At 43.6% G+C, this 27,241-nt stretch overlaps 1 protein-coding gene across 1 annotated transcript in view; it reads right to left on the reverse strand.

Moving 5' to 3' along the window:
* Positions 1 to 1,587: 1,587 nt before the first annotated feature.
* The window catches only part of grip2a (glutamate receptor interacting protein 2a), a 34,642-nt gene continuing 8,988 nt past the window's right edge, over positions 1,588 to 27,241 (reverse strand). Inside the window, exons 4-24 of the mRNA XM_076266030.1 lie at positions 26,137 to 26,282; positions 25,422 to 25,508; positions 23,188 to 23,263; positions 21,526 to 21,671; positions 18,630 to 18,777; positions 18,330 to 18,475; positions 15,196 to 15,366; positions 13,679 to 13,864; positions 12,824 to 13,010; positions 11,544 to 11,689; positions 10,669 to 10,749; positions 10,470 to 10,533; positions 9,397 to 9,542; positions 8,583 to 8,727; positions 7,098 to 7,237; positions 6,469 to 6,615; positions 5,586 to 5,739; positions 3,432 to 3,546; positions 3,110 to 3,289; positions 2,854 to 3,000; positions 1,588 to 2,260 (exon numbers count right to left, since the gene is read on the reverse strand). Coding sequence (XP_076122145.1) covers positions 2,063 to 2,260; positions 2,854 to 3,000; positions 3,110 to 3,289; positions 3,432 to 3,546; positions 5,586 to 5,739; positions 6,469 to 6,615; positions 7,098 to 7,237; positions 8,583 to 8,727; positions 9,397 to 9,542; positions 10,470 to 10,533; positions 10,669 to 10,749; positions 11,544 to 11,689; positions 12,824 to 13,010; positions 13,679 to 13,864; positions 15,196 to 15,366; positions 18,330 to 18,475; positions 18,630 to 18,777; positions 21,526 to 21,671; positions 23,188 to 23,263; positions 25,422 to 25,508; positions 26,137 to 26,282 — 2,956 coding nt within the window. The 3' untranslated portion in view covers positions 1,588 to 2,062. The remainder of the gene's footprint in view (positions 2,261 to 2,853; positions 3,001 to 3,109; positions 3,290 to 3,431; positions 3,547 to 5,585; positions 5,740 to 6,468; positions 6,616 to 7,097; positions 7,238 to 8,582; positions 8,728 to 9,396; positions 9,543 to 10,469; positions 10,534 to 10,668; positions 10,750 to 11,543; positions 11,690 to 12,823; positions 13,011 to 13,678; positions 13,865 to 15,195; positions 15,367 to 18,329; positions 18,476 to 18,629; positions 18,778 to 21,525; positions 21,672 to 23,187; positions 23,264 to 25,421; positions 25,509 to 26,136; positions 26,283 to 27,241) is intronic.

Here is a 27,241-nt window from a genome sequence, read left to right on the forward strand (position 1 = left end):
CTGAAGTGAGGTTATTCATTTTTTGAGTGTGTTTTAGTATTAAGTGTGATAAAACATTATTGGCGAACCCTATAGTGAGATTAAGCACAGATGTTAAGTTACAAATGCAGAACATCATCCGTTTTTCCCATGGAGTAAAATGTATTATTTTGTAACTCAAGAGATTGTATCATGATATACATCACACACATGGAGAAGTCAGATGTTTCCTGATGACAATGTTGATCTAACTGTCTAATCTGGATCCAAAACCCAACTGTTCTCAGATTTTTTTGCCTTTATTCGGATAGGATAGTGAAGAGTGACAGGAAGGAGTGAGAGAGATGGGGTGGCAACGGGACATAACCGCAGGTCGGATTTGAACCTGGGTCCCCGTTGGCACTTGGACCCGTACATGGTATGGGCACTGTAGCCTGTTGCACCACATTGCCCCCAGATGTGTTTTTTTAACTGACCAAATAGACTCTCTTATACATTTTGATGTGTGATTGTGTTTTACTTTTCGGTACGGCAATAGGACATGTGTATAGCAGAAATAAATGTGTTTAGATGAGAGAAGGGGGAGGGGGGTTTAAAGTTCAAAGATAATTTTTCTGGTGCATTTTCACAGTGCACCTCCCAGAAATGGCGTAGAGAGGACTCCTATAAGCCACATAATCTCTGATGACCACTGGTGTACCGACACTTTCAGCAGACTCCCAACCTCATCCAATCTCTCAGAACATCGGCCTGGTGTAGGAGGATGCCTGCACTGTGTTGAACAAGGGCTGATTGTGTGCTTGTGTGTGTGAGTGTGCATGCATGTGCCCATGTGTGCGACCATGAGTTCATGAATACCCACAAACTCCCACATCAATCTTACTTCTTTATGTAACACCCTTAACACGCCAGGAAACAAGGAATTTAGATCAACAAAACATTTGTTGACTGTTTTATTTTTTTTGTATAGAAAGGAAGCAAATCCATTTTTAAAAGAATAAAATCACATTTTACAGGCAGACAGTGAGTCTCTCAGCCCCCAACCCCCCCCCCCCCCCCTCCCCTCTCCCCTGACATCATGGTCATTACTGTTGGACACTGGGGGGAGGACAAGTAAAAATACTGTGCAGACGATCCATATTTAATATCACATGTACAAATGCACGGCATCCACTGTACACAATATAGAACCAGGGCATGAATAATGGATGGCATTACTATCTGGGAGCAGGAAAGCTGGAATGGAGAAGGAGCTGCTCTGCTTGACTCTACAGCCTCTCACACTCTGGCACTGTGGCAGGGCTACGTGCCCAGCCCTCACAGTTAAAACACTTCATCATATTAAAAAGAAAAATGACTTGTTAAAAGCATTAATAACAACATCAACCTCTGTGCCGTACAACTTCCCCGGGGAATCAGGGACATATATGACAGTCATAATCTCACGTACAGGCTCAGACCAGTTATGTAAGCATTCTAGACTTCTAGACATAGATTTGAATGGGGCTAAAGTGTGTGTGTTAAAGCGTGTGTGCTAAAGCGTGGGTGAGTGTGCTGAGAGTGAGGGGTGGCAACGAGAAAGGAGAGTGACATGAGCAAGATGGGGGGGAGGGGGGGGGGGGGTGCAGTGCCGTGTGAAAAACTTAAGGGAAACTGTGTACGTTACAGGATGTGTACGAACAAGTAAAGGAAAACGGTGTACATTACAGGTTGTGTAAAAACAAGTGAGGGAATGACTTCAAAACAAATACAGAACAAAAAGAAATTGCACCAAATTCCATCTGTGCCCAAAAGAACGTGGTGACCGTGGTGAGAAGTCCTGTGTGCTCAACTCTTGTGAACTACTTTAGCTTTTAGCGGTCCCATGGATTTATCCTGGACTTTGGCACGGTTAAAGCAGCTAATTGTGAATTAGACCTGCCCTGATCAAGCCCTTGCAGGACCGGTCAGGACCCATCCGTGTCAGATCGGATCAAAGCCAGATCAGGTCCAGTCAGCTGCCATGGTATGTGAGGGGGCAGGTGGGGTGTGTGGAGTGGAGTGTGTGTGTGTGTGTGCGCTTGTGGAAATCGCTCCCAGGCTCTCAGAGCTGCACAGCATTGGGCCTGTGCTGGGCGTAGAGTGCTGCTGGGCCTGAGGGGTCCTCACAGTCCTGAGGTGGCCAAACATGTGCCTGAGTGAGGGGGTTCCTGCTTATGACAAGGTTGAGCTGCTCACCAGCCTCACTGATGAGAGGCACAGCCAGGCAGCAGTCAAAGTCCCGCGTGCGTGCATGGTTTACCTGCAGACAGACAGACAGACAGACAGACAGACAGGAGAGAGAAGGAAAGAGATAAAGACCGGAAAGAGGAGAAGAGGGTTTTAGCTGCTACCACAGAGCAGCTCTAACAGACCTTTAGTAACAGCTTGGTAAGGAAGAGACCATCACGACTGCTGTGCCTGACTCAGTGAGACCATCTGTTTCATAATGGCCACTTCATCATGGCTACTGTACCAGCATCCACCGTCTCCACTGAGCAACGGTCACAAGAGTGAATCATGAGGCCAGTTGACCTGCACTTTAGAAGGTCATCTGGAATCTGGCTCCCCCTAGTGGCATTTATGCCAAATTGCTGTGAGGTAGTGTTAATGGGATTCACTGATTTGACACTGATTGGCTAATTTAAATATATCCCCTCTATGAAAATATCTCTTTAAGCAACAGTGTGAAATATTTTTCATTTAAGGTGTGTTTTTATGGGTAGTTGTTATACTAAAGTCATTTTTATTACATCCTCAAATGCAATGTGTTGATGCATGGTAAGGAGATGGTAAGGTAAACAGTGGCTGTTGAGGCTAGGCTTATGGTCTAGGTAAGAAGTCTCCAGGAATCACCTGTAGGATGCGGTCGTAAGGCTGCAGGCCAGCCTGGTGGGCAGGACCATCAGGTCGGATCATGTTGACGTACACGCCTTTCTCCAGCAGACCATCTGACACACTGAAGCCAAAATCACGCATCTCTGGGTCTCTCTGTAGGATCACCTGGGGTCAGAGACAAGAGGAAACGGCTTTCCTGATCTGAACACACATGGCAGATATGAAACTAAGAAAATGCTGGCGCAGTACAGCGAGCGGACGTTACAACGGTCACCTTCAGCAGTTCTAGAGGCGAGGCCGAGGTCATCTCTTTCAGATCCTCTTTCTCCACGACGCCCGCCCAGGAGCTTCTCTTGGGCTTTGGCGGAGCGACCTTGCGTGACTGAAGGCGGTCATGTGACAGACAGGTGTCATCTGTTCCCAGACTCAGGCTGCTGCCAGACATCATGGAAGCCTGGAAATAACACCACTGCTTAGTATAAACGTCATCACTCACCCAAGACAAGCGCACCTTGCTATGAGCGATTCATGATTTATGTTAAGCCTGTGTTCATGTGTGTGTGCGCATCCAAGAATACATGTGTACACAAGTGTACCTCCAGCTCTCTCAGGATCCCTGACTGCCCGCACGTCTCCAGATCCTGTAACGCTTGCGACCAGAAACTCTCCTGATTTTCACTGTTACCACGGCGACGCACGGGACTGAGGGATCTGTGTCAAGGCAGGAACCAGAACAGGTGAGCGGCCCCTCAAGAGCCGCAAAGCAGCCAGGGAAATGTAGTCTCTTCCATTCAGCCCCCACTATCCACCACCCCCACCCCTCAAGAGCACAATACGCAGTCTCAGCAGAGATAGAGAGAGAGAGACACACACACACACACACACACACACACACACACACACACACAGACGGTAAACTATACAGTCAGCACACACAGACAAACAGAGAGAGCAGGGGGTTCTGGACGACACTGGAGGATGGACAGACAGGACGGACGGAATAAGACACTACAGAGAGGCAAGTGTGTGCAGCAGCAGCAGCAGCAGCAGCAACAGCAGCAGCTGGACCCCTCAGGAGATTAGTAAGGCAGATGAGAGAGAAAGTACCTGAGAAGAAAGACAAAAAGAAGCACAGATAGAATGGAGGTGGAAGAGGGAAGAAGAACAAACGAGAGAGATCCTTCCTTCTGGCTTCTGGTCAATGGGGTAGCACTGCATGACTAAGTGATTGATTGGTGAAGAGGGGTGGTTTTGACCGCTGTTCTAATCTGGTGAAAATGTGAATTAACCCCCCCACCAAATTAATTTATTCATTGTAATAACTGTGTGTCTGTGCTGAAATACAAAGCAGCAAGAGCACATAAAGAGGTCCGTTTGATCAACGAGACTCTTTTTAGCGCTCTTCATTCATATTTGAATGGGCGGTGGTAGTGTAGTGGTTAAGGAGCTGGGCTAGCGTGCAGTAGCCTGAAAGTTGTCGGTTCAATTCCCGGGCTTCCACCGTTGTGCCCTTGAGCAAGGCACTTAACCCCAAGTTGGTCTTGCATTAACTAAGGGTTTAATTTCACATTTCAAGAAGAAAGCGTCTCCGTGTGGACGGGGTTAGATTTGGCTAAACCACCAATTCACTAGTGCAACAGAGAAGCCAGGAAAGAGCATTGCCAACATGCGATAGCAGAATATCGACAAAATAGACACACACAACTTCAAAGACCTATTCCCCCTTGAGGATCAATAAAGTATCTATCTATCTCTTCACATTGTAAGAATGTTGTACACATGCTGGACTATGTACTTGATTTCAGAGAGCAAAAACCAATGAAACAGAAACTAGACTAGTCTGAGTCAGTGGTGTGGTCTCGTCTGAACCAGTGGATAGAGAGGGTCTCTGGAGCTCCACAACCTTTCCCCAGTATACACAGACTGCTATAGGCTACAAGCTAATATCCTCACTATAACATCACCATTGTAAACAAGCATATTTATTCTGGTAAGGGTGTCTTTACATACCATTATAAACAAACTTATTTATTCTGGCAAGAGTGCATTTACAAGGTGTGAAAATAATTTATGTGTCCTGATAAACTGTGCAAGCCATTGCCTATATAAAGTGCAACAGATACCAGCATTCAGTCAGAATTAGCAATGACGGAAGGGCACACTCATCTGCATATGCAACATTTGATTTTGATTTAGTAAAGAAGGCATCATACATTGGCATCATACATTGGCCAGTGGTAAGAGTACTCTACAGTGAGACCCTTATTTTGAGGCCAAATATTTCACCAATTATGATGATGATGATGAGAATGCAGTGTGTATCATCTGGGCGTGACTTTGGGTAGGAATTTGATATGCAGGTGTGAGCGCTCATTTTGACTAGTCCTGCACTAATCCTTGTGTCTCTGTCTACCCTATCCTCCTGTAAATCTTATTGCCAACACCACTGGTAAGGATCAAATGGCACTGAAAATAATGACCACACACATATAACACACACATGGATAGACACACATACATACTCACCCTATATACATACTGTACACATACATAGTCATTTTTAGTCTGCACTAATCCTTATGTATCTACCTTATCCACCTGTAAATCTTATTGTCAACGCCACTGATAAGGATCAAATGCCACTGACAATAGTGAGCACACACGTAATACACACACTTGGATACACACACACACCCTCACTCACACACACACACACACACACACACACACACACACACACACACACTCACCCTAAGTGTTTGCTCCACTCGTCTTCATCTAACCTCCCATCGTACGCTGGAGGGTGGTGTGTGCGGGCGGAGGAGCGCAGTGGGCTTCTGTGTTTGCTGCGTCTCCACTCGTGAGGGTGGAGGGTCAAGTCGGCTGTCCTGTGTATATATGTACCTGGCAGAGGGAACACAGGACTATAACACACCGACTGTGGTTCAGTTCACAGATGAAGTTTCTGATGGGTAAACTAAGCTTGCAGCTTTATCCAGGTAAATCAGGATTAGCTCCTATGAGATGGAACACGGAACATGACCAAAACCATAGCTTGTCAAGAAAGCAAAATAACTACTGTACAAATAATAGCCAAACTCAAGGTTCCGTCCCTGTACACACCAGTTACTGATCAGTAGCTGACCAATATAGCACTCAGTTGTGATGTTGACCACTAACAAGGACATTAGGAAATTAACTTACAATGCAGTTCAACTACAGTGATCTCTAGAGCTGAGCTAGTCAAAACCACTGCTTCACCTAATTAAGAGAGCAATCCTCTTAGTTGCTAAATGAAACCGTCTGACTTGCCACTCAGCAGTAGATCTGTCTCAAGGAATATCCTTGAGAATAATTATACTAAGAAATAGTAGTGTATATCCATCATGTGGAAAGTGTTCCCAATTGGATCAAAACGGAAATAACCATAAGAGGACAACACTCATCAGCATGTGCTAGATAATGTGCCCCAACACAGAGAGCCTATACTGATATAAAGGCCTCAGTGAGACTAAGCCCCTCGTGTATGGTTGCACATAGTTCAGGTAGTTCAAGTGAGATACATCTGAATGCTACACTTCTCTGGAGGGACTGAAGCCAGAGTTCGGTCCTGTCCCGTGGGTTCTGTCTCACCCTGGCTGTCATATCCGGGGTCGATGCCCGAGCTGTTCCAGGACTCCAGCACAGAGTCCAGGCCAGCAATGTTTAAGGGGTTGAGCTCCGGGAGGGTAGCCGCTCTCTCCGACTGGTCGTCCTCTGTGTCACTCAGTCCACTGACATCTGCAACGACAAACACACACTGATGGACAAAGGTGTAGAGAAGCACAGGGAGTGACCACCATCTTGCCAGATTCACATACACACAGGGACACATACATCATACCTCCAATCTCATTACACCCTCATTATTATAGTAGAGCCATTATGTGGACAAACTGAGCATTCTATGGTACCGAATGGCCATAGTGTATGTTAACAGATTCATGCCAGAAAGGAATAAATGTTGGCCACTATTCCATGGACACAATTCCTTCTGTCTATGAAGAGAGAAGTGCATTCGACTTTTGCTCACTGAATGAAAGGTCAATTGAATCAATTCAGTGTGCCAACACAAATGATCCATTTTGTTTTCTGTGTATAAAAGAATGTGGACTCGAATATAAAAAAAAAAGGTCCATCACATGCTTGATTCCCCCCGTAACATCGTGGGGTCAGCGGAGAGAGGCCATTGTGTCTGGTGGTGGTGGTGGGGGGGGACTCACGTTGAGCTCTCTTCTTGATCTTGAGGGTGACCGTCTCTCCGGCCGTCTGCAGCAGCTGAATGGCCTCACTCAGTGGCTTCCCCTTCAGGCTCACATTGTTGATGGCCAGAATCCGGTCCCCTACATGCAGGGCTCCCGTCCTGTGTACACACATATGGACAAAAACATATAGGACATGTAGAGTATACACAGTTAGGTGGTCTATAACTATGGACATTGATAAAGCTATTGAATTTTTCTTCTGTCATAAAAATATCTCTAGTGACATATTTTGAAGCATATAATGACCGAGTTTACAGTGCAGGCTGTCAGCTTTAACTCACAAGCTGGGTGGGTTAGCATTCACTGCACAATTGTAAGGCTCTCTTTATGAAGGAGGGAATTCTGTCTGATTAGGAGTTTAATCTCTGTGTCTAACACGGATACTTCATAATTTCAAATGACAAGCACTTGGAGTGTGACAGAGGAGGAAGGAAAACACGAGCTGAATCTGTATGAGTTGGCAACACAATGGACCACCGACTGAATTCTTAACACAGGCCATGGCAGATTAAGAATGCAGAGGCTCCGGTCTGCACTGCCTACAGAGTTTGGAACACAGATGGACAATTGTGGCGTGCGGTCCCCTGATGACAGAGTGACATTCAGTTCCCAGGGATTAAACATTAGCAAAAGCACATAAACGCCCGCATGACTGCGTTCATGCCACGGCCCTCTCTGAATGACACAGCTTTTTCTCTGTGTAAAGATATGTGGACCAGAAAGCTTAAGAATGCTGGGCATACCCATTCTAATCATACAAGGTTTCTGATTAACATACAGTAACATCAGGATGTCATTTGTTATGCTGACATGATTACTTAAGCATAAGCAATGAATCAGTGAAGCTTAACCAAGTCTGTATGTCTACTTAAGCATTCTCACAGGATGTCCTGACTTCCTGTGACAGTAATGTTTTGTGAAACGGCTTCTGCAGTGACAGCAAAGACTCAGACAGACATTCAGAAAGACCACTAGATGTCACAAGAGTAGAATAAAAGCCTTTTTATGTCGTGCAATCAAGGGGCAGATGATTCTTTTTCCACTGCACATTACATGTGTTGACTAGACCTATCCAGTTCTGAGGGGGGCGTCGTGGTCAACACAGATGATGAATGAGAACAGCCTATACATGTGTTTGGGTTTTTGATGAAGAAATAAATAGGTGCATATGGAACCAAATATACAGTCTGTCCTTATTTCTACCCTCATAATAGATTAGCTTGTATATCTGACATGCTTTTAAAATGAATCATGCATGTAGTTGTTACAGTCTGCTTTAGGCAAAGTGTGTGAATGTCTTCTACAGATTGTGTGCTGTGCATCTGTGAGTGGACTTTGTGTGTGTGTGTGTGTGTGTGTGTGTGTGTGTGTGTGTGTGTGTGTGTGTGTGTGTGTGTATATATATATATATATATATATATGTGTGTCCTGTTCTGTTCTGACCTTTGCGCCAGGCCGTTGCGGGTGAGGCTGGAGATGAGGATGGGGTCAAAGGGCTCCTCAGTGCCCGAGATGGTGATGCCCAGTGGGCCACCATAGCGCTTCAGTTCCACGGTGTACATGATGGAGTCAGACATCTCCAGCTCCTCTGAAAAACACCACACCGCACACAAGGTGGACTCATCAATGTTGTGTCAAATCCAAATTAAATAATACAACTCAAAAGAAGTCCGCACACTGTGGATGTATACTGCAGATGATGGCTGTAATGCACTCCGGAGCATTAGTGAAGCAAGCAAGTAAGTGAAAGCAAAGTAAGACAACATCCTCTGGCTGTTGTCCAGCCTTTATACCCCTTCAAGTCATCCCAGACAAGACACTCTATGTTTACAGATAACTGACCAAGTAATATATGGTACTCCACCTTTGCCCTCTCATCCTGTTATTCATACATTCTTTAGGTTTTGCCATTCTTTAGGTTTTGCTTACATTTCCTGGCACCAAACCTTATTTATGACATTTTCTGCCAGGTCTGCTCTTCCCACTTAAACCTTCCTTTCCCACACACTGAACATACTATAGAATTCAGTTTCACAAAACAATGATATTACACAGAATAAAGATACTACATAAAAGATATATAAAATATGTATAAACTAAAGGATATATTTCAATAAAACCCACGACATCAACAAACCTAATTACTTTAGACATCACACAGCCTAACACTCTAGCACATATGCATGAATGTACGTGTGCACGCGCACCCACACACGCACGCAGACACACACATACACACGCACACACACGCACTCACCTGTGTTGTCCTCATCTTTCTGTATCCAGAGTTTGACCATGTCTTCAGCCTGCTGGAGGACTTTCATGGCCTCCTCTATCCCACAGTTTTCCAGACGAACATTATCTATGGCCAGAAGCCGGTCACCCGGCTCCAGAGTACCCGTCCTGAGCAGGAAGAAAATGTTAAGAGATGAATACAGTTGAACATCTCAAAATTAGCTACAAATAGATCAGATTTGATTACAATTAAACTTATACAAAATACAAACTGTTTAAATTGTCAAGGAGACATTCACCGTAAACATCATTTTAAAGCAAATAGCAGCTCATCTGACCTTACTGAATATTTTGTTAAAGACAATATGTAAATGATTAAATATGACTTTCAATGATTTCAGAACTGAGAAATACAGTATAGTGCTAAACGTATTAGCAACTAGGGCTGCAACTAACGATTATTTTCATAATCTATTAATCTGCCGATTATTTTCTCGATTAATTGATTAGTTGTTTCATCGATAAAATGCCAGAAAATGGTGACAAAATGTTGATCATAGTTTCCCAAAGCCCCAAGATTATTTTTTCAAATGCCTTGTTTTGTTCACACACCAAAGATAGTTAGTGCACTGTCATAGAGGAGCAGGTAAAGCTGAAAATATTCAAGTTTAAGATGCTACAATTCGAGAATATTGATGTATTTCCCTTTAAACACAAAAAGATTACACAAACCGATTAATCGATTATCAAAATAGTTGATAGTAATTTAATAGTCAACGACTAATCGATTAATCGATTAACCCATTTACTCCTAAAATGCCTGCTAAAAACGCCTATAGAATCCTATGGCATTCTAGACTAAATAACCTTATTTCCTGAGGGTTTTCTGAAAACATACTAAAAATTGTCAATGTCTACCAAAATTAAATATCTAAGCCTCTGTAGCACCTAGAAACATGAAATAAAAAGCATGCTGCGCTACGCAGCATCCAGCGGGAGGGTCAATGTTGCGCTACGCAGCATCCAGCAGGAGGGTCAATGTTGCGTCATGCAGCATCCAGCGCGAATGGGTTAATTGCCCTATTAGCAACATACCTATGGGCAATGCTTCCTCGCTTGATTTCAGAAATGACCAGAGGTTGTCCAGGCTTTTTGCTTACTATAACAGCAAAGAAACAAACATTATGCAGGGAACCCCAAAGAGTATGAGTATATTTTCTTTCTCTTTTCCCCAGTGCTAGAGTAGCAAGAGATACAGGAATACAGGAAGCTCAGGAATAAAGCTGTGACTCACTGCTGATGGTGATACCCAGCTCTACACCACGTCTCTTGGGAAGCTTCACATGGAATGTGCCACTGCTTGGTACCACCGATTCTATAGCACAGAAACAGTGTCAACGTTACGAAAAACCCTCTGTATAATCATCTATGCTGTGCTGGCGATCTACTGTCATTTGGTTTTAACATGTGAAACTGTTTGCGAGTGTATAAAGCAGCAGTGTCCTGCCGTGGATTTGTTGGACACCTTCAATTAAGGGCTGAAAAAAGTAATGACATACTGTACTTGTTGAAAAAAACTGGTGCGCTCAACTCGTGTAAAAAAGACAACTATGATGACAGACAAAATTTCTGAAGATAGCACAAGGCCGAAACGCGTTCATCTATGGACAAGGCTTTCAATCAAGAGAGATTAAGCTTGAGAATGTTTTTTTCTGTCTATCATAATATAGTATTTTTGTCTCTTGTCTAATGAGTATCAAAAACATCATCGTTTGTGATACAGCTCCTTCATCCATGCTCACCAAGTTGCAAAGGAATGTATTTATTTTCGGACAATGATATATTACAGCGTTTTGATGCAATAAGTCCCGAAAGTCCAGACACATTAAAAATCATTTTTGCCTACAGGGAGTGTAGCTGCTCAAGCAAACAACCATCACCTCCATGTTTGGCCTCTGCTTCAGTTAGTGAGTAATTTGGAGTTAAGCTGTGACTGTGGACCTGTAATGACCTGGTTGGAGCGTTCAGCTTGCCCTGTTACTGATGTGATGTGCTTTGAGGGTCAACCTTCACCTTTTCAGCTTTAATCGTAATCAACAAAATTCAACATGTAAGGGTTAAGAGAATGCCACAGTGACAACCTGTCTAAGCCTAGCCCATATTGCTTACCAGCAACATCAAATTCGATTTCCAGAGTGACCTTATTGGCTAGCGCCGTGTCCCGGAGCAGCTGATTGGCCTCCTCCAGAGTCCCGTCCTCTGTGGGGATTCCGTTGATAGAGAGCAGTCTGTCTCCTACCTGGATTACTCCACATCTACAAGTATAGCACAGGGCAACAAGTTTGACACGCAAACGTAGAAACATTCTTTCTGCCAAACCAGTATGCTGAATTCTGCAAACACACCCACCCACACACACACACTAGTGTTTGACATCAACTGAAACCTTGTTGACCGTTGATATGTTTTCTTGCTGGAAGCAGACACATCAAAATGCATTTATCATTGATGCTATCTAAAAACACAAACACACACACACACACACACACACATCCATAGGTGCCTTGATGACACCTATTTTTTGTTTGTGCTTGTATTCATCACTGTCTCCACAGCAAACACACGTGTGCAGACCTACACACACACACACACACACACACACACACAGATGCTGACGTGAGGTGAGCGCATCAGTATGCATTAATCAGTGCCTGCGTCTTCAGTCTGGCTGACTCTGGGGGAAAGTCACTGTGCTGGGCCTCAATCAGGCCCAATGTCCTCTGATCAGCACTGCCAAGTCCTTCATCCTACATGTGTGGTGATCAGGGCTGCAAAAGACAGCGCTGACAACGTGTGTTTATTATGTGTGTTTATTTAGGATGTGTGTATGCGTTTCTGTCTGCAATGCTCAACTTAAAGTGTATGTACTTTTACAAGGAAGTGTGCATGCACACACACACGCACACGCACACACACACACCAAACGGGCGCCCTCCACTGACCCAGGCATTAATCTCAGTGGACAGGGCTGAAGAATAGCCTCTAGTGGTGAGTCTGGGCTTGTGTGTGTGTGTGTGTGTACACTAATGGGCCCTTATCATGTTCTCCCTAATCAATAACCACTAACTGCATGTGACTGCGTCCTCTCCAATCAATACCGTGCCGTTTGCTGCCCCAGAGGGCGGCCTCAGCAACCAGTGGGTTGTGGATGATGAAGCGCCCAAACCCACAGCAGCCACTCTGGGTCATTAGAGACTCTCACATTAACAGTAGTGATTTATGTGTGCACAGACTGTGCATGTGCGTGCATTATGTGTGTGTACCCAATTGTCCACGTGTTCATGTGAGTGTGCTTGTGTGTGTGTGTGTGTGTGTGTGTGTGTGTGTGAGAGAGATGTCTGAATGTGTGTATGTCTGAGCACATGTCTATGTGAGGATGGTGGCCTTACTTCTCGGCGGGACTGTCCGGCTCTATGAAGCGGATGCAGGCTGGGGCTGAGAGGGTCTCGGTGGCGAACACACCCCCCTGTAACTGGATGCCGAACCCAGTCAGGGGGTCTCCTCTCAGGATCACCTCACTGGTCTCCATGTGCACCACATGTCCCCCAGGGGCCACCGTACTAGAGGTCAGAGACACTGCAAGGCACAGACCATTAATGCCCTGGTGGAACTTTAGCATCATAGCTCACTTTTACATTTATGATGCACAGTTAATGGTTAACAGCACCGTAAACACATATAGACACACATATCACATGATGAGTTTTGGTCATAGCCAAAATTCGGTCATAACCCAAACCTTGGATTGATATTGTCGTTTTTAGAACTACTTTGACCATAAATACTGTGCACTAGTAGGCTAAAGGGTTATCAGCATTTGTGTGTCCTTCCCCCACTTGGTATTTTGGGAACATTCATGATATCTTTTTAAAAGAGCTACCCAACCCACTAAATCCAATTTAGCATGAAACAAGTCCAAGCATGCTGCCTTTAGGTTCCTCACTTGTGTTTACACAAGAATATTTTACATGATGAAAAGTCCTACACTGCTCTCAGCTCCTTTCAGAGAAGGTTCTTTATGAACTTCTTTAGGTTTAATCATTCATGTAGAAAGGTCCCTTTACAGAGTTTATAGTCTGTAGAGGGGTCTGTTGAACTGTTACAAAAGGCAAAAGGTCAAAAGGCCATGCGGACTCTTCAATTAGACAAAAACTTTTATCTTTGTCTGAGAATGAACAGGAGCAGGGACTCGTGAAGCTGTAGCCAGGTGCATGTAGAGACATGAGCTAGACAAATCTCCTCACGTGAGCTCTTGTGGTCCTTCCTTCGTTGCCTCCTCTTGGTCACGGTACTCCGGGGGCTAGAGGGATAGGTGTTGCTGGGATATTGAGGCTGGGTGCTGCTGGGATATGTAGTCTGAGCGCTGCTGTTCTGGCTGTGGTAGCCAGAAGTGTTTGTTGAGGAGGGGGAGTAGCTGTTGGGTGGCAGGGCTACAGGAGAGAGGTTGAGCTTGAGATACCTTATAGTTTATGTAAATACTTTACATTTGAGATACAGTACACTTCATACACACATATGTTCTCTCTCCATCCTCTGATATGACATACAACAGCTCAGCTGAAATAATTTCATACGCCATGCATATTGTGTGTTGTCATTGCCACTTCCTGAATCCGTATCAAACTAAATGTACATTAAAAACCTTGTCAGAAAGGTTTCATCTTTAGTGACACAGTCACAAAACAGTGATAAAGACAAATCTATGTTTTTTCAATGACAGTAATATTTTCCTCACTTAGATTAGTCCATGTCCAAAGGTTGAGACCTTTCAATAAGCTAGAGACATAGTTACAAACTCCTAACATTCACCTTCTGTGTACGCTTTTAAAGCCTACACATACAAACTGTCTAGTGTTTGATATGAACTGAGACCTGGCTGACCGTTGATATGTTTTCTAGCTGGAAGCATAACATCAAAACACATTCATCACTGAGGTCATTTGTACTGACATGCATACAAACAAACACGTACACGTGCATACACACACACACACAAACAAATACACACACACACACAGCCTAAGCATTAGACTCACAAGCACAAGTAAACACACTACACCAAACAGAGGAACTTGGAAGACACCAAGAGTGTTTATCAGCCCAGAAAAGCAGAGGTGTCTTCCACATAACCAGTGACATAACCAGACAACAGTGATTGTGCTTCCTCTACTTCCCCAAAGCCGCCATGCTACCCCTATTTTACAAAGATTGTGGTGTTCAAACACATGTGGTGATGAGTTCCACCCTTTCTCTGTCTTACGCTCTCTTTCTGTCCACTCCCTTACACGTCCAGATATGCTCATAATGAGAATAACAACATCGGTCCAGATCAATACACACAATAACTTGACCTTCCAATTATACAGCATACAGCATAAGGACATAGCAGGATCTATTTTTTGCTGATTTCCTCCAGTATTTATATGAATCAGAACCATTAGTCCCCCCCCCCACATGTTCTAACATTAGAACCCCCTGAGAGGCAAATGAGCTAAATTGGGAATCCAGCTTTACTGTTTGTTCTCTCTCTAGCTCACACACATGTATCCATCGTCACAAATGCCCTCACAGAACAATGAGCATCACTAATCATGAAGCCTTACTTTACCCTATACACACACTATATATACATGCCTATATACATGCCTATATACATGCCCTTCACATAATGCCCTCACAGAGGGAAGACACAGACATCAACATGTATGTATGTATGTACGTGTGTGTGTGTGTGTGTTCACTTAAGAAAGAATGTACTCACTCCTGCAGTGGTCAGAGGGGGCCAGGTGGCTGTGCGGCGGGCCCGGCGTTCCGTGGCTGCCCTGGACAGTCCAGGGGGCTGTGGTGGCTTTGCCATGCGCCGTCGGGTGGCCTGGCTGCAGATAACTCACGCTGGGGTCCCACTGGCGCTGACCACTCTTCTGCACTCGCACTGAGCCAAGCAGAGGGAAAACACAGACATGAGCATGTGCACGCACACACACACACACACACACACACACACACACACACACACACACACACACACACACACACACACACACACACTAAATCAGCTGCTAAAAGATCCTGTTGAAGCATTTATCTGTGAGGCTACAGTGTGTTCCCTGCCTCCTCATGTCATGCATGTTTCATGTGAATGTAACATTGTTGTTTTAAGCCGTCCTGGACTAACTATGAGTGCCATGTTCTGACATGCACTGTGGACACTACAATAGTGAATCCTGTCAAACTTTTTTCTCTCTTGATTTAAAGAATTTAGGCTGAAATGACAAAGGGAAGTGATTTGTCTCACAAAACTTCCTGCACTCCCAAAACCTGCTCTTACGTTTACTGAAGAGCTTCCAAAAAGCTGAGAGCAGAGCAGGCATTTTTTGAAAAGTCACCTCTGGAGTGTGGACATGACACTGTTTAGGGGCTTAACTGGATTGGCTTGCAGCTAACGACTTCATCTGCACCACAGCTGAGTAATCGGAGGGGTTAGTTGGGGCTCCTCCCCTCATCACTGAAATTAGTGCTTTAACGAGACACATCAGGTGCAAAGTGTCTGCCTTGACATGTTGGGTCAATTCCAGCATTACGTCAACTGCATAGCCTTTTAGCACTGCTGGGTACTCACCAACACCCACTGACGTCACATTGCTATGTGTGTTATGGCCGTTTCTGTTGTCTCAAATATCCTATTCGGATAGCACTTAGCACAAACATCTGATTCCGATAGCACAGAAAATTGAGCTTTCACTACCTGTGAAATGGGTTGTACAAAAAAATGAGGTTCCATTCTGTATAATATACTAATTAATTTATTGATTCATTTGAAATACTAATATAAAGAACAAGTGTTAAACAAAAAAAAACTGATTTGACATGTCTCAGGGTCAAATGGCTTGCCTGCATTTGCCTATATTTATTATTTCTTCCTGAGAGGAACGTTTTTAGGTCATGCCAAGGTATTACATTAACAGTGCTCTATGACAGTTTGAATCCCACCATGAGATGCCAACAGCAGAGGGAACTCTGACAGAGACCCAGAGAGAACAGAAGAGAAGGACGGCAGGTTTGTTTGTGTGTGTGTGTGTGTGTGTGTGTGTGTGTGTGGTGTGTGTGGTGTGTGTGTGTGTGTGTGTGTGTGTGTGTGTGTGTGTGTGTGTGTGTGTGTGTGTGTGTGTGTGTGTGTGTGTGTGTGTGTGTGTGTGTTGGCAGAAGGCCCCAGCTGGGCTGAGAGGGGCAGCGTGAGACGCCTCTCCCCCAGCAGAGACACACTCACACGCCACACAAAACGGCTGCTGCACTGAACAGTCTCAGCTCTCTCTCACTGAGCAAACCCCAAAACCCCCATATACACTCACATGCTATGTCATACCGCACATCTGCTAGTGTGTGTTTAGTGTGCTAATGGTAGCCCTACTGTATACCATCAAACCCCATATAAAAGATGTATGGGATCCCCTTATATATCTATCTATATCTGTCTATCCATACGAGGCTCATGAGAATAGGAACATGAGAATGAGGAACATATTGCGTGATGGGCATGTGCTTTGTCTATAGTAGAATGCTTCTGCTAGTTATTACCATTGTTGTGTTTGCTCTGGATTAGTGATACATCATTGCTCAGTGTTCTGCCATTCTGCTGGTTTGGGAATATTCTCAGCATGCAGACTTACATGTTTTACATAGCGTGCGTGACCACGGAGCTGAGCTGTCTATGGTCATTTTTTGATTTGTGTTATGTAGAGGCAACCCAACTGTAGTACCTCTGTTCCTTCAACCTCTTTTTTGTGAAAAAAAAGATATGTTGAAAAAAAAAGAAATTTTGAAAATAAGCAGATTTATCGCATGGCACTTAGAAGGCCGTAGGCAGGAAGATAGACCACCGAAGTGGCACAACAGGAGTCGATTCACAGAGAGAATATCAAGAATATACTCTCAAATGAGGGCATCTGCAGCATAAGGATGAGTGTGTTCTCTCCTCCTCCTCTCTCTCTTTATCCCCCTCTTTTTCCCTCGCTCTCTCTTTCTCTGTCACAACACGCCGCTGTGCTCTGCGTCTACGCTTGGAGGGCGAAGAGCGAAGGAAGCCGAGGCTTGTGATCCCAGGCGAAGTCGCCCGCGTGCACGGCCCGGCGAAATGTGGCCTGTGAGACGACGATGGCCACACGTGTGTCCGGAGGAGAGGGGAACGCTCGCCCTCAGCCCTCATCAAATGATCAGTGACTCAGAGCACATGCAAAAACACAGCCTCCCGCCATCCGACACAAACCCAACGCCGCGTGCAGTCATCCGTGGCTGCCCCACAGCCAGCGTCCAGTCGCGGCCAATCAGAGTGGGAGCTGCCGCACGAGCAAAGGTCAACACCAACATGCATGGAAAAAGCAGGAGCCACACAGACGGACATGTTTGAACCGACCGCATGTGCATACGGTGTTGGGTTATGTAAAAGCGAGAGAGTAATTGTATGCATGAACTCAGAAGTGGTGTTTTGAGCTGATGGTTTGTGACATTGCTTGGGTCATTCTGCTTCACGGAGATGCATCACTGCCTCACTGTTATTTTAGCTGGGTGGGATACGGCCGAGGATTTGGACCTGTTGGGTTTTTTCTTTTTTTTTTCCTCCTTTCAGCTGAAAAGCCGAATTTACAAACACACACACACACACACACACACACACACACACACACACACACACAGAGGGGAAGTGAGATAAGGAGAGAGAGAGAGAGAGAGAGAGAAAGGGGGTGTGTGAGTCAGAGAGAGCGAGATAGGGAGATAGAGAGAGCGTGCATGAGTGAGTGAAAATGATGGAGAGATGAAGAGAGTGTGAGAGAGAGAGAGAGAGATAAAGAGAAATGCAGAGAGAGAGAATAAGAGAAAGACAGAGAGAGAGAGAGTCACCTGGGTCCTGGTGGGCTGGGAGGATTTCCAGTTTGGTAATGTCTGTGCTGGTGGCCAGCAGCTGATGTGCCTCCATTAAGGTGCAGTGCTCTGTGTTCGTGCCATCAATGGAAAGGAGAATATCCCCTACATGCAGTGCTCCACATCTTCAACACACACACACACACACACACACACACACACACACACACACACAGACGGATGAATATGACTTTTATTACCCTTGAGAATTCATCATGCACATGTGTGTGTGTGTGTGTGTGTGTGTGAGAGAGAGAACATTTCCATATGCTAGATTACCTCTCGGCCACACTGGCTGGCTTGATCTTTTCTATAGTGATGACCTGCTTATTCCTGTAGAGCGCTGTAGTCAGGCTGACCCCCAGTGTTGAGCCCGCAGGCCTTGGAATTTCCACCAGCAGAGGCCCTGAGGCCTGCTTCACCGAGTCTGTATACACACTCACACACACACACACACACATACACACACACATACACACACACACACACACACACACACACACACACACACACACACACACACACACACACACACACACACACAGGCAAGAGATCTGTGTATATTTCCCCCCATCAAATTTCTAAGACCATGGGGCCTTGGAGTTAATTAATGATGGATTTATTATAGAATCCCTCTATTCCAGCTTCACAACTTATTAAAGCTTAACAGTTTCTTCCTTTTTGAATCATTTGCTTCAAAAACAAGTGGAGCTTTTCTCTGTAAAGGTTAATTTCACCCTGGGCCTGTTCTCTACCTAATTTTCTCTATCCTTTCCCATCTTCACTCTGTCTTCCTCCCTCCCTCCCTCTCTCTGTCTCTCTCTGACAAGGTCACTCGTATTGCCAAAGCTGTTATTATATAATAAATCTGAACATACACACATACTGTACATATCAATAGATTTTCATAAGAATAAAATAAAAAAATAAAAATGAAATCAAATGCAGTATATAATAGTGTCTGAGTGTGAGTGTGTGTGTGTGTGTGTGTGTGTGTGTGTGTGTGCGCGCCTGCGTGTTTGTTTGTTCGTATAGGTCACTCATTGCCCCTCAGGTTGTGGCATGTTGATACATATAGGGCAACAAGATATACCCTGTCTCCTTCTCCTATCTTTCATTATGGGAATTTTTGGATTTGAATTTGTTGAGGAAAAGGCTTCTTGTGTGAGTGAATGATGAACAATGTAAGAGGAAGTGCATCTCTGTCTCAACCTCATCTGTCATGCAGTGACAAATTCTGGTTGACATGGTCTTTTGTGTCTCTCTTTTTCTATTTCCAATGTTGTGGTTGTGGTCACTTAGCTTGTACTTGGTCTGTTTTCTATCTCTGACAGTAGAGAGATATTCTGCCAATTTATATTCTCTGTTTAGAGCCAGATAACATTCTATTCTACTTTGTTTTTTTTGTTTCTTTTTTCCAATGTTAGAACATTAGACTTCTTTACTGTTCATTGCTTCATAATTTGGTTTACTCTGTTGTGTGTTTGTTGTGGGACTGGTCAGAGTGTGTTTGGTGCAGGGCAGTTTGTCTCTGCAACAACTGATGTAGGGGACTTTTGTTCTGGACTCATCTCATGGGTTTGGAGGCCTTTGGAATGAAGGGTGTCTTGGGGCTGGATTTAAGGTGATTTGTTGGTGTTTTTCTATGTACATGTAAAATGTATCTGCAGGATTCTGCATGTAGGGATTCTATTGTGTGTTTTCCCCAATGAGTATTGCTATGATGACTGAGTGGACCCTACAGTATATGTCACTACCAAACAGCGCAATTGGCTGGATGATTCTCTCAAATATTTTAAGTTAGATTTGAATTGGAATTTGGAGATTATAACCACCCTTTTTACTTTGAAGTAGCCCTTCAATTAAGGGGCAAGGGACATTAGAACAATCCTTTTGAACAATGCACCTGGCGTCTGATCACTTATTCCGCTGTCAAACTAGGAAAAGTAAACTAGACACTCCCTACATACATCTGAACCATATGCTTCAGATCATGTGTCTTAGGTTGTCAAAATAGGGCCCTGAAGGTAACAAATTGAACACTAAAATGAGATCTGGAGGTTATATGTGTTCTTTGAGCAATTGTCAACATGTTAGATACTAATACTTTCAAATGTGACCATTTTTGAACACTTAATAAATCTTTCTTGAAGGATTATAAAACCAAGCATACATTTTCTATCTTGCATCCCATAACACCCAAACTATCCATCAGCTGTTCAGTGAAATATTAAACAGATTTCTTTAAAACATATATATATATATATGTTATTTGTGCTAGCTGTATTATGTGCAACATTTGTGACTTATTTGTCATTTTTATCAACACAAAATACTGGCAGTCTGATGTAGTAGTCACTACCGAAACACTACAGTCACTACCGAACATGTGCTGTCACAACCGAAACATGGGATGTTTTGTTAAAAAAAGAGTATATCTAATCATCTGACAAGATAACATGGTGGTGTTTGGTTAAATATATATTTATAGTAATACATCCTTAAATTTGAAAACGGTATGATCAACTTTAGGCGTTTTACAAAGAAATATTGTTTTTAAAATGCAATTAATCTCATAAATGACCTTTATTTTGTGTTAAAAAATATTATTGTTATCAGTTGAATCATGGAAATGCTTTAAGAAAATTCTAAAAAATATATTTAGAAGGTATATGTAAAGAAATTCCTGATAGATTATCACAAAACTTCTTATTTTGTTAATTGTTATTGTGTTTCGGTAGTGACACATTTTGGGAGAAGGAAAACATTCCAAAACTGTATAAAAAGACAATATGAAATTAAAATGTCCAATTATTAGAAATGTGTACCTTAGATGTTATACAATGCATGTGAATTAAAGGTTGGGGAAAAAAGACACTTTTTTCAAAATGTTTCAACCTCTGAATTTGCACGAATTCGGTAGAATGGCCCATATATATATATATATATATATATATATATATATATATATATGTTTTTCAATTTTAACAGCACATCTGTTCTTGGACATAAATTTAATTAGGTCATACATTTCTCTCCCTTATCCCACAACTTGGTAGTCTAAAATAGAGCCCTTCACTCTCTCTCCTTGTCTCACTCTCTCCATCTCCCTCTCTCTCTCTCTGTGTCTCTCTCTCCATCTCCCTCTCTCTCTCTTTCTCTCTCGTGTGCTCACCCATGATGGAGACATCATACTCGATGAGGAAGAAGGACTCCTGGTTGCTCTGCATCAGCGTGGTAAGTGCGTCAGCGTGTTTGTGTGTGTGCAGAGCCACCCCGTTCACACTCAGCACACGGTCCCCTGTTCGCAGAGTGCCCTCCCTTTCAGAGAGAGAGAGAGAGACAGATGAGGGAGAGAGAGAGAGAGAGATAGAGATGAGGGGGCAGGGGAGGGGAAGACAAAAAGACAAGGAAAATGAGCTGAGGGGAAAAAAAGAGGATGCAAGACGCAACCCATGAAAGAAATGGCTGCATTTGTAATGGGGGAGGGGGGACTTTAGTTTGGTTTATTTTTAGATACAGTAAGCCACCAGAATCTGAGTTGACAAGAGTGAGGAATACATTCACACACACACTCTCACACCACACACTCCATTCTCATAATTCTGTCTGATGCGTGCTATAGTGCAACTTCCCAGTTGGAAGCCTTCTGTTTTTTTGCAGTGCAAGTAGGGATGGCTGTAGTGTCATAACTTCTTAGAGTCTGTGTGTGTGCGTGTGTGTGTGTGTGTGTGTGCACATGTGTATGGCCTCCGAGCCATGGTGTGTGTGTGTCTGTGTGTGTGCTTGCTGCAACCATAGTGTGTGAGCATGCGTGCGTGTGTGTGTGTGTGTGTGTGTGTGTGTGTGTGTGTATGTGTGTGTGTTTGTGTGTGTGTTTGTGTGTGTGTGTGTGTGTGTGTGTGTGTGTGTGTGTGTGTGTGTGTGGCGGCACTGTACGGTGGCAGTGGTGTGTCAATGCAGTTGGTCTTTGTGTTAGCTGCATGGAGCTGCAGGCAGTGTGCTGCCCTTCTCTCTTATTATGCTAAAATCACTTCACACACACACACACACACACACACACACACACACATACACACAAACACACACACACACACACACACACACACACACATATACACACAATCACACACACACACACACACGTATGCTCTCTCTCTCTCTCTCTCTCTCTCTCTCTCTCTCTCTCTCTCTCTCTCTCTCTCTCTCTCTCTCACACACACACACACATACAGAGGAACGTGAGCACATAACATTTATGCTGCCCCTGAGATACACAGACAGACACACAGACACAAAGACACACACACACACACACACACACACACACACACACACACACACACACACACACACACACACACACACACACTGCCCTTTTTGCTCATTATAACAACATCGCTTCATGGCTGAGTTGACTCATGTGCTTGAGAAAGCTACAGAGGGGACTGGAAACCACCAAGTGACACATTAGACTGGCACAGAAGAGTTGCTTTTTGAAGACATGTGTGCATTAATACCAGGCTACATCTGCTGTGGAGAGATCACCAACTCTAACATTATAGGATGTCCTGTAATGACCACAAAACAGAGCTGGTTTCTCTTATTATGCTGGAGCAAACAAATGGGCAGGCTTATTCTTGACACAAACACACACACACACACACACACACACACACACACACACACACACCACACAACCTCAGAGACTGACAGAGGGATCGAAACACACACACAAAAACACACAACCACAGGGACTGATGGACGGAGCAAAAAAAATACACACACACACACCCATACACACACACACACAAACACAAACAGGTTGGGTTCACACCTGTCTGCAGGGCCTCCGGGCCGGACGTAGGTTACCACTAGAGGTCGTGACCTGTGCCAGTCCTCATGAAAACCTCCTGAAACATAAAACATATGACCACAACTGTTACTCACACACAGCACACTCACACACAACACTAACCCCCCCCCCCCCCCCCCCCCCCACCCCCACACACACACACACACACTAATGCCATTACTCAAACACACACCCAAAAGCACAAGCCACATACACACACACACACACACACACACAAACACACAAACACACAGACCAATTCACAAACAGCTTTTTGTGGCGAGGGAACAATTTTGCATTCATAAAAGGGATGCAATAACGCCACCAATAACAACCAAAACTACTCATTGTTAACATGTAGGGCTGTATTTTCGGTCACCAGCGCATGGCGTAAAGTTCGTTATTCACCGGCGCGAAGTTGAATTCGTTATTTTGCACCTTTATTTTTTAAGCATTGCGCCCAGGGGTGTGGCAATTAACAACCTAGGGAGGGACCTGGCGCATTGTCTAAAAATCGCTATCATACACCACCTAAACCTGGTCAGAAGTCAATGGCGAGTTGTTCATATGCTATTTTAAGAGCGCATGTCAACAGTCATATTGGCAGGTGCACGCACCATCCTTCTATCATTCATGAACGCACACCAGCGCACGTCCATGCAAAGCATTACAAATTGCACGATTACAATGGTAAAAATAATTAGAATAAAGATATTACGAAATACTGTACATCTCATGATGAGTAGTTATTCACCATCATTTGCAAATTGGTAATGACGGTTAAAAGTGATTAGGGGAGAGGCGAGAGACAAGTATGGAGCACAGCTGAAGACGCACTGTCACGAGATATAAGCAACTCCTCTGCAGGATAAATGTTGTTTTATTTAGTCATTTGAGCAACATTAGGGTAAGTGTTGCTTTTTCCAGCCTATGTTTTCTATGGTAACCCATTGTCAGTCAATAGTGAAAGTAACTGCATATAACTGTCTTGTCGTTGACTGACTCCTTGGTGAAGTTAGTTTCACTTTGCCAATGAGTTCAAATAATAGACGAGTGCAAATGCGTGAAGGCTATGCTAGGTTTTAGTAAAGCATGGTTTAAGAATGACTATTCCATACGGTCTTGCAAGCAGCCTCCTTCAAATGCGCCGTTGAATGCCAAAATACCGATGCATTTATTTGACATATCGCGCGTTGCGCCGTTAAAGGGAATGACAGATGTCATTCTCATTGGTTTAAAATGATGTTACGCCCCAAACACACCCATATGACTGATTAAAAGACCTAGGAACACCTTGTTACGCCATGCGCTCCACTTTTGAGAACGAAACCCCTCCCAATGTGAACTGGACATCCTAAATTTGAATAGACTTTTGACGAGTGACGATGCACTTTAGAATGTCATGATAGGGCCCGTAAATTAAATGTAACGTTTCATTGTGAATCAAATTTAAATGGTCTCCTCTTTGCAAACGTAGGCATAGCCTATGGTGACAGATTAATTTAATAATGTTGCAAAGATACTGCATCAATCCGTAGGCCTATGTTTCATTAGGCTACTAGGCTATTTGTTTTGCCTTACTCTTTATTCATTTAGGCTAGGCCTTTTTATTCAGTTATTTATAATCTTCCGTCCTTCGCACTACTTGTGTAGCGCACGCATTCTCAGACCTGTCACCTGTCACTCATCATCGTAAGGGAGGTGTTTGGAATCATTCCCGCGTTACAATCATCAGCCAATCAAGGTGGTCACTTCAGTCAAGCTCGTGCATGAGTAATGACGTCATCCATAGCAACGAAGACTCACTCTTAGTTTAGGAGTTGTCATTTTTCCTTACTAAGAGTAGGCCTAGGTCTGAAAGGCTTTGTGAATAACTTTTAAGAGAAAACTCCTAGCTAAAATCTTTTAGTGCGATTTAGGAGTACTCCTAGTGGTAAGATAAAAGGCTTTGTGAATACGGCCCCAGAGGACTAGTCACCTTCATGGCTCAAAGGCCAACTCTTTCACTGACACATGTTTCCACTGTTCACTTATGGTTATTGCAGCTTGAGTGATATGGTGGCACTGGCTAGATATTTTTGGATGGCTGCTAACATCCTGTTTTCCAGACGATATGCTGAGCACCTACTCTCAGTGTGCAGTGAAAAGCATGAATGCGCTGATCCTCGTCAGTGAGCTGAGTGACTGAGGGAGGACACCCATAGATGTAGGCCTACCTCTCATAACAAAACCAAAGCTGTTGCCTTCCTTCTGAAGACACACTTCAATGGTCTTTGAGATCACAGCAGCAGAGTTATTGGGCACTGATGGAGAGAGAGAAAGAAAGACATGGAGAGAGAGAGAGAGAGAGAGAGGAGGAAAAGGAGGAGGAGGTAAGAGCAGGATAGTGAGACAGAATACAAAGGATAATTCATTTCAAGTCAAAAAGTCTGTTTTACAGAGTATCGGTTCCTCTTATTCTCATGGTGGAAGGGATTTCAGGATGTTCTTAGGGCAGCAGTGATTTTGTACTCCTGCTTTATGGTCCTGTAGCTCTGTGCAGTGGTAGCAGGTAGCATGATAGCATGTGTCCACAATTAACATGCATATTTGTTAGGTTACTGAGGGTGGTAATAAGTGGGCATGTGGTAATTGTGGATTTCATGGTGATTATGGATTTTGCTACTATGTAGAACTTAAACCTCTATGTGGGACTTAGTTCTTAGTCTTATGTGTGCAAGCATTGTGGTATGGCAAAGCTGTAAGAGTAGTGGTAAGAGCTATATGTGGATTATGCACTGCTAAATCATTAGAGAGTGATGTGATCATCTGTCTGTGTGTATGTGTGTGTGTGTGTGTGTGTGTGTGTGTGTGTGTATGTGTGTGTGTGTTTTGTGTGTGTGTGTGTGTGTGTGTGTGTGTGTGTGTGTGTGTGTGTGTGTGTGTTCATACCATATGGAGGCAGGTCATACTCCACTTCTAACACCACCCTCTCTCCAATGTTCTTGAGTAGGCTGATAATTTCATCATGGCGAAGTTTGGTCAGGTTGATGCCGTTCACAGACTTGATATAATCTCCGACATTCAGCTGGTCACTCCTGTCATGTAAACATAAACATTATCTAAACTAATAGAGCTAAAACATGTCATACAACAACAAGCATTCATTTTCTCAGTAGAAATCATATGAAATGTCTCCTTTTGTATTTCTAAATATTTAATCCAAACTACAATGGCAGTCCTATCTTCAGTAAATAACGATCTTAATAGCAAATTACATTTGTTTTTTAATTACTAGAAAATCTGACATCAGTAAAGCCACATTATATAAAATGTTTGCCTTAAAATAACAGCTACAAAATCATTTTGATGGCGTAGTAGCCATTTATGCTTTAAGTTGATTCAATAACCTCTGCTGACCTTGTAAACCTTTAGTTGTGAAAAGGGGTTGAATAGCAACTTAAGCCAACAGGCTGCTTTTTCAATTGATTGATAGTGACGGATCAGTGGATTTAAATCATGTTTCATTTTGCTAGTCATGGAAAAGTTTTGTTTTTCTTGTTGGGGGGGGGGGGGCAATCAATTAAAAACCATGTTTACTAGAATTAAACCTTTGGAATCTATTGAAACCCCTGAGGCATCAAGATGAATTGTGACTTACTGAAAGGAAAGGGACTAAATTTGGCTACAATACTGTTACAGTATAAGATAGAGAGATTGAAAAAGTCACATTGTCACATTGTGTGTGCTTCTCACCAGTAGCCTAGTTTGAGCAAGGACAAAAACCTGCAAGACATCACACCACTATGCCATACGTCAGCAAATGAGGACCTTCCTAACAGACTGCAACTATCGACACAACATATCAGTTCTGTTGCTGTGATGTTGCACTACACAAAAATCCTGTAATAACTCTGTCTATACTAGCTTCCTGTTACACCCAAAGCTCAAAACCATCAAAATAACTAGAAAAATCTTGCTGATAAAACTCAGAACCATGAACATGAATAAATAAGCATGCTGTATGAATCATAGCTTTCTTAAGGACAACATACTG

This window comes from Alosa pseudoharengus, unplaced genomic scaffold (genome assembly GCF_046254945.1).
Source record: "Alosa pseudoharengus isolate Yale_2024_CS ecotype anadromous, Long Island Sound unplaced genomic scaffold, YU_APseudo_1.1 YU_APseudo_1.1_scf_4, whole genome shotgun sequence".
Classification (NCBI taxonomy): Eukaryota; Metazoa; Chordata; class Actinopteri; order Clupeiformes; family Clupeidae; genus Alosa; species Alosa pseudoharengus.